This window comes from Lucilia cuprina, chromosome 2, assembly GCF_022045245.1.
Source record: "Lucilia cuprina isolate Lc7/37 chromosome 2, ASM2204524v1, whole genome shotgun sequence".
Classification (NCBI taxonomy): domain Eukaryota; kingdom Metazoa; phylum Arthropoda; class Insecta; order Diptera; family Calliphoridae; genus Lucilia; species Lucilia cuprina.
This window is the reverse complement of record NC_060950.1, coordinates 7,181,473-7,190,298: the sequence shown is the minus strand read 5'-3', so window position 1 is coordinate 7,190,298 and position 8,826 is coordinate 7,181,473. Positions and strand designations below refer to the sequence as shown.

General features: G+C 25.7%; 1 protein-coding gene across 1 annotated transcript in view; it reads right to left on the bottom strand.

Annotated features, from left to right (window-relative positions):
- Window positions 1-5,730: 5,730 nt before the first annotated feature.
- Window positions 5,731-8,826, bottom strand: part of LOC111681704 (nitric oxide synthase) — a 41,806-nt gene continuing 38,710 nt past the window's right edge. Inside the window, exon 10 of the mRNA XM_046946991.1 lies at window positions 5,731-5,838. Within this exon, the coding sequence (XP_046802947.1) occupies window positions 5,731-5,838 (108 nt within the window). The remainder of the gene's footprint in view (window positions 5,839-8,826) is intronic.

Genomic DNA, 8,826 nt, shown 5'->3' with positions numbered 1-8,826 from the left:
ACAGACAACTTTTCTATAGAAAATGTTGCTCTGTTACAGACAACTTTTCTATAGAAAATGTTGCTCTGTTACAGACAACTTTTCTATAGAAAATGTTGCTCTGTTACAAATAACTTTTCTATAGAAAATGTTGCTCTGTTACAAATAACTTTTCTATAGAAAATGTTGCTCTGTTACAGACAGCAATTTCCTAATGGGTTTTTATTTCAAAGTTTTTCAACTTTCAGAAAATAGCAGTTTATGTCAAATATTGGATATATTAATGTTTAATCATAAGCTTTTGATAATGTTCAATTTTTCAAAACTTTAGCCAGAACAGAACAAATACTGACATAAAAACACTCACTCAATCATAACGAACTATTCATACACAGATACAAATGTATACTTACATACAAGCCATATTTACATTTACTTTAAAAAAAATCCAATACATTTGCATACAAAATATTTGTGTTGCTGAAATATTTCTGTGTGTGATTTTGCATATTTTGTAAAATAAGTTATATTACAGTAACTTTATAATATAAAAAATGCTGAAATAAAAATCAAATAAAATCTATAAAAAAAAACTTATTTTTATGTAACAGTCAGCATGTCGCCATCTATACCTTTTTTGGAGTTTATTTTTTTTACGTTCAGCATTTTCAATACACAACATGTGTTTATGCAAATTTTGTAGTTTTTTTCCCCCAAATATTTTGCTAATATCATCACATTAGAGTACGTAGAACTTCTGTTTTTTTAATGTTGATTTCAGTCAGTTGGCTATAAGTTCTCTGTTTAAGCATGACTTTGTCAGTGTTGTCTGCATTCGTTTAACTGCATGTTTTTTTTACGGTCAGGGTGTCACATTACAATTAATGTTCAGTTTAAGTTTTTTTGTTGGTGTTTTTAGGCAAATTTTACTTTTTACATGTGTTGCTTGTTGTAGTGGTTGTTGTTGGTATTTCCCTTGGCTATAATTAGTTGTCATTAACCTTTTATTCGACAAAATTTTGCACAAACAAATAAACCGACATACAGGCGGAAAGTCAAACACGAAGTCATCAAAAAAATTGCAAAATTTTGTTGAAAAAACAAAACAGAAATATTGTATTACTCTCGGATAATATTTCCCTACATGTGGATAGGCATTTTTCCAAAAAAAGAGCACAATGGGTCATAGAGTAAAATTCTTTTTATTTATATTTAAAGTTTTGTAATGAAATTATTGGTTTTTACAGAACTTTTTTTATGAAAATTTTGCTCTTTTCGTAGCAACTTTTCTATCTTTTTGGTATAAAGTTTTCTTTAGAAAATGTTGCCCTTTTTGGTGCAACTTATAGATAAGTCGTATAACATTTTCTATGGAAAATTTAGGTTTTTTATAGGAAATGTTTCTATAGAAATTGTTGCCTTTTCTGAAACAGCTTTTTTTATTAAAAAATTATGCACTTTTTGTAAGAAATTTTCTAAAAATTTTGCCCTTTTTGTAAAAAATTTTCATTAGCAACTTGTAGAAAATTATTTCTAAATAAAAGGAAATGTTGCTCTTTTGAATCAACTTTTCTATTTCCTTTTATGAATAGATTTTCTACAAAAAATATTGTGCCTTTTTGGATCAACTCTTTTACAGAAAATCATGCCCTTTTTACAAAAATGTTTTTCTTTTGGAACAAACTTTTCTGTTACCCTTATTTTAAACAGAAACAAACCCAAATATTGTCGTTTTTGGAACAATAATGTTCTTTCTAATGCAATTTTTCTATAAAAACTATGTTGACCTCTTTTGAACAGCTTTTCTATAAAAAAATTTTTAATTTTTTCTAAAAATGTTGCCCTTTTTATGGAAAATCTGCATTAGCAACGTATAGCAAATTATTTTCGATGAAAAATAAAGAAAATGTGTCCTTTTTTAGCAAATTTTCTGTTGCCCTTTTTTGAACAGATTTTCTATGAAAATTATTGCACTTTGGAACAGCTTTTCTGAAATGTTGCCAATTTCTAACAAAATTATTGCACTTTCTGTAACATGTCATAGCAATACAAATGTTTCTCATTTACAGAAAATCAACTCCTTTTTATAAAAAATTTTCTTTTAACTTTTTTTAACAGATTTTCTACCAAAAATATTGTTCTTTTCGCAACAACTCTTTTATAGAAAATATTGCTCTATGGAAAAACTTGTCTTTTTAAAGAAAATTTTGCTCTTTTTGAAAAAAATCATAAAAAATGTTGCCCCTTTTGTGTTGTTGTGTTTTTTTTAAAGCAATTTTTCTAGGAATTGTTGTTGTTTTTGTAACAGTTTTTTTTTATAAAAGAAGATTCTGCCGTTTTTGAAACAGCTGACATTTTGTAAAGATTCTGCCTTTTTCCTATTAGAAGCAATTTTTTTATGGAAAATGTTTCCTTTTTAAAACAACTTTTCTTTGAAAATGTTGCCCTGTTTTGAACAAATTTATAAATTTTCTTTACAACTTCACAACATTTTACACTTTTAGAACAATTTTTGTTTTCAAAACTTTTAGAAACCAATTCTTCTATAGAAAAAGTTGCCATTTTCTGAACAAATTGTCGTTGACTTTTGTAAAAAAGGGGCAACTTTTTCTATAGACAATTTAATTTTTTTTGAAAAATGTTACAATATTTGAAGCAATTTTGTCACTTTCTGATCAAATTATCGTTGAGAAATACTGCCTTTTATAAAAAAGGGCAACATTTTCTATAGAAAATTTTAACTCTTTAGATATAATTGATTTTGGAAAATGTTGGGCAACAACAAAAAGGCAACATTTTTTATAAACAATTTTAAAACTTTAGATATAATTGTTTTTGAAAAATGTTGCCCTATTTGGAGCAGTTTTCTATGCAACTTTTTTATGAGAAATGTTGCATTTTGTAGGATACGTACTTCTTATAAGAAAACTTTTAAAAAGAGCTGTTCATTTAAATATCAAACATATATAATAATTTAATTTAAATCTATTAAAATTAGAAGTGAAAATTTTACATATAATTTTATTCATTTCTCATCACATAATCCAAAGTACGCAACAAAGCAACAGAATACATTTTTAACTAATTTCAATCAAATAATCTACACAATCCAAGTAAATAAATGGAAATTTATATTCTCATGAATGAATAACAAATTTTGACACTGACTTTTTTCAAAAGAAAGAAGAAAAAAACCGAAACGAAACGAAACGAAAGAATCAAAATCACGTATAAATATATGGAGCATTTCTCTTTTATGTTCACAAATGTTCACACACTGAATAAATTATTATAATAACTGCGAATTTGATTTTTTTTCTTTATACTGCTCATTTTCTTATTTATAACAAGAAATTAAATCTTAAAAAAAAACATAAGAAAGAATTTATTATTATTAAACACATACCAAAGAAATTTTTTGTAAAAAAAGGAGATGAAATAAAAAAAAATTGTTATATTAATTCAAATTAACTTGTACCGTGCAAAAGAAGAAGGTATTTGCATAAATTTATTTTCATTATTCAAATAAAAAAAAGCTTAAATTAATGTTTTACGAGGTATTTGGACAAAAAAAAAGTAAATAAATTAAAAAGAATCAGAACATATGAATGATTGAGAAATACATATTACAAATTGAAAAAAACCATTAACTGCGCTGAGTATAAATAAGATTTGCGCATAATTTAATAGAGTGACTGTTTGTCTGTCCGTCTGTCTTTTTATCCAGTAATTACTTTAGCTGCGACTGACTGTTTGTCGCATGTTTAAATATTTAATTTGTTGTTTTTCACTTTTATTTGTCAGATTTTTTTTCACTTTTAAATGTTTTAATTCACGCGTATTTACAATAAAATTAATCTGATTAGTAGGGTGTTGATTGGTGAACCTGATTGACATTTTGTTTTAATGAAAATAATGTGATATTTGTAGGTAAAAATGATGGTTGTCTTCATATAGAGTAACTTTTACTTATAGAAAAGAACAAAGCAACTTTATTCTATAGAAAAGTTATGTGTTAACATAGCAACATTTTTTATATTATTATGTGTATAAATGTACTGTGTTAACACCGCATGATTTTCTAAACAAATGTTAGGTGTTAACACTGCAACATTTTCTTTAAAAATTTAATGTGTTAACACAGCAACATAACACATAACATTTCTATAGATAGAAATGTTATGTGTTAACATAGCAACATATTCTGTGGAATATAGAAATATAGAAATGTTAGGTGTTAACAATCAACATTTTGTTTAGAAATGTTAAGTGTTGGCACAGCAACATTTTCCATAGAATTGTTAAGTGTTAACACAGCAACATTTTCTATAGATTTGTTATGTGTTAACACAGCAACATTTGCTTTAGAAATGTTAAGTGTTAACATTGCACTCAGCAACACTTGAAATGTTATGTGTTAACACAGCAACATTCTCTATAGAAATGTTAGGTGTAAACACAGCAACATTTTGTATAGAAATGTTTTGTGTTAGCACAGCAACATTTTCTTTAGATTTGTTATGTGTTAACACAGCAACATTTGCTATAGAAATGTTAAGTGTTCTTTTTTACTGCACTCACCAACACTTGAAATGTTATGTGTTAAAACAGCAACATTTTCTATAGAAATTTTTCTAACACCGCAACATTTTCTATAGAAATATTATATGCCAATAACATTTGAAATGTTAGGTGTTAACACAGCAATATTTTCTATAGATTTGTTATGTTAGAAATGTTAAGTGTTAACATTGTACTCAGCAACACTTAAAATTTTATGTGTTAACACAGCAACATTTTCTTTAGAAACTGTGTGCGTTAATACAGCAACATTCTTTAGAGAAATTTTAGGTGTAAACACAGCAACATTTTGTATAGAAATGCTATGAGTTAACACAGAAAACTTTGCTATAGACATGTTAGGTGTTAACACAACAAAATCTTCTTTAGAAATATTAGGTGTTAACACAGCAACATATTGTATAAAAACATTATGTGTTAACACAGCAAAATTTTCTTTTATAAATTGTATGTGTTAACATAGCAACATATTCTAAAGAAATGTATATAGTTGTCTACTACAACAACAACTTTTGCTATAAAAAAGTTCACTGCTAATAAGAATCAGTCTATTTGTAATGAAATTTCTTCTGAATTAATACATTTTTTATTATTCTCAATTAATTATTCCAAAACATTTTGAAATAAAACTCTCTAGATGTGGTGGTGTAATTTAATTAAATTATTTTAAAATTTTTATTTTGATTGATTTATTTTTACATTATAATTCATTGATAATTTCATTTGATATGAGATTTAAATTTTGAAATAACACTTATTAAAAAGAAATTATTTTGAAAATTTTGATGATGTTTTTTTTTTTTTTTTCTAATAACAAAAAGAAATTTCTGAAAACTACCAACAACAATATTTATATTTTTTTTAAATTTATTTAAAAATTTTTTAAAAATATTTAGTTTTTTTTTTTTTTTTTGATATGATGCTGTATTTGCTTTTTTGTAATTTCTTTTCATTTTAAAGGAGCAACAACAATTAGTATTAAAAATAGTTAATTATTTGAAAAAAAAAATATTTTGAATATTTTTTATTAAAAATTTACAGTTATTTTGTTCGTGTTTCGGTTTTGTGTTTTTGAAGTTTAATAAATTGCTTTTAGTAAAATTTGTGATATTTTTAATAAATTTAAATTTTGGTTTAAGGTGTTTCTACTCCTCCGTTCTTGGTTCCTATTTAAGGCTGTGAAGCCATTCTTATACGTGCTGTGGCTCTAGATTTGGTGTGAATTTCTGCGGTTCTTAATGTAATGCCAAATATATCTTCATGATAACGATTTTCATCCTGAAATTAAAAACAATTCTCTATTAATATTTAAAACTTTTTAAATTCTACAACTTTATTTAATATAAAAATTTCCCAGAATACATACATATATGTTTATAATTAGTAACATATATTAAATATTTATAAAATATTTGTTCAACAAACCATAAGGAACTCTTTTTAACTACTTATTCAACGAACATATTCTAAAAAAATATATATTTACTTTTCTTAGAAAAACCATAGTAATCCTTAGACATACAGATACTTTTTAAATACGAGGAGTTGTTAGGGAATTTAATCCAAATAAAATAACTAATTATTTTAAAATTTCTAACTATGAATGTTCAAACTATCACATATTCCATTTATCTTTTTAGAAAAAAATCTAATAAATTTTCACTTTATATTTTTTTATTTTTTTTTAGTAAAAATTGCATCATTAAACCCTGCAACAAACATCAACACTACTCTCATAAACAGCTTCATTATTGTAAAACATTACTTTTAGTTTATTGTTGAAACAACAATAAAACTATTATAATACATATTTTTACGAAAAATCCTGCAGAATCATGCATAGCATACATACTTACACGTAATGTCAGTAAAAATGTCTCAACTTCCGCTTCTGTTTTTTGTTCTTTTCCGGCAATGCACTTCCTAAAAAGTGGCGCACACACACCCACGCAACCATAACAAACCAACAACATGACAATGATTGTTTGATATATATGTATATAAAAAAGTAGCAGTAAGCAACAATTGCAGCAGCATTGGTAGTATCATCAACATCATTGTGCAGCAACATATGATTTTTACAAAAAAGAAAAACGTTGAAACAGAGTTAAAATATAGAAAAATGTTAAAATGATATATAAGGGTGAGTTTGAAAAATATTATATATACATATTTTGTAATACATATTTACACATACATACATACATACATACATACATACATACATACATACATACATACATACATACATACATACATACATACATACATACATACATACATACATAATGATATAAATCATTTTTAGTCATATTATTCTGTTAACACAGCAACTTTTTCTATTGAAAAGTGATCTGTTAACACAGCAACTTTTTCTATAAAAAAGTAGTCTGTTAACACAGCAACTTTTTCTATAAAAAAGTAGTCTGTTAACACAGCAACTTTTTCTATAAAAAAGTAGTCTGTTAACACAGCAACTTTTTCTATAGAAAAGTGGTCTGTTAACACAGCAACTTTTTCTATAGAAAAGTGGTCTGTTAACACAGCAACTTTTTCTATAGAAAAGTGGTCTGTTAACACAGCAACTTTTTCTTTTGAAAAGTAGTCTGTTAACACAGCAACTCTTTCTATAGGAAAGTAGTCTGTTAACACAGCAACTTTTTCTATAGAAAAGTAGTCTGTTAACACAGAATCTTTTTCTATAGGAAAGTAGTCTGTTAACACAGCAACTTTTTTATATAGGAAAGTAGTCTGTTAACACAGCAACTTCTTCTATAGAAAAGTAGTCTGTTAACACAGCAACTCTTTCTATAGGAAAGTAGTCTGTTAACACAGCAACTTTTTCTATAGAAAAGTAGTCTGTTAACACAGAAACTTTTTCTATAGAAAAGTAGTCTGTTAACACAGAAACTTTTTCTATAGAAAAGTAGTCTGTTAACACAGCAACTTTTTCTATAGAAAAGAAGTCTGTTAACACAGCAACTTTTTCTATAGAAAAGTAGTCTGTTAACACAGCAACTTTTTCTATAGAAAAGCAGTCTGTTAACACAGCAATTTTTTCTATAGAAAAGATGTCTGTTAACACAGTAATTTTTTCTATAAAAAAGTTGTCTGTTAACACAGCAACTTTTTCTATACAAAATTAACTTATCAATTTAAAAACTTTATAAAATTAAAGTTTTCTTCATAAATTCAAACACTTATTACGAAATACAAATTTCTTTAAAATTCCCACAAATCCTTAAATATTTAATTAGAAATTTCTTAAATATAATTTTCAAATCATTATAATATGTAACGGTTGGTTTGAATTGTTTTTACCAAAACTAACACTTCATATAATTTCTTATTAAGAAATGTGGTTAACAAAACAATATTGCTATAAACTTAATATTACAATTCATTTACAAACTTATTACAAATGTAAATTTATATAATTTTTATATTGCTATAATACTACTCATAAAACTAATCATAAAATATAAAATTTCTATGCCCCTTTTCTCTTTACTTTATTATCATCTGCTTTGAAGAAGTAGAATTATTTATAACAAAAATACCACAATACTATTTCCTTAATAAACTATGCTTGTGTATGTGTACATAAAATACCTACGTATACAAAATACGTTTGGTCCTGTATGATAGTTTTCTACATATACTATACATAGAGAAAGAGAATCATAAAAAGGACAGACAGACAGAATTGAAAAGATTTTCTAACAACAAAACTTGATAAAAACCAATTGGTTACAATAATTCTATGGTTTGTAAAACATATTGTTTTACAAACAAATAAAAACTCAATAAACTAAAGGATTTCCTATTCAATAACTATAATTTTAAGGATTTGCAAAACAAAAATGTGACCAACTTTTTTCCTTTACATTTTGTCAAGAATGAAAATTTTTAAAACAGATAAATGTGCTCTCTTATAGACATAATTTCTTAGTATAGAATAAGTTTTGTTAACAGAAAAAGTTGCTGTGTTAACACACAACACAGAAAAAGTTGCTCTGTTAACACACCACTTTTCTATAGAAAAAGTCGCTGTGTTAACACACCACTTATCTATAGAAAAAGTTGCTGTGTTAACTCACCACTTTTCTTTAGAAAAAGTTACTGTGTTAACACGCCACTTTTCTTTAGAAAAAGTTACTGTGTTAACACACCATTTTTCTATAGAAAAAGTTGCTGTGTTAACACACCACTTTTCTATAGAAAAAGTTGCTGTGTTAACACACCACTTTTCTATAGAAAAAGTTG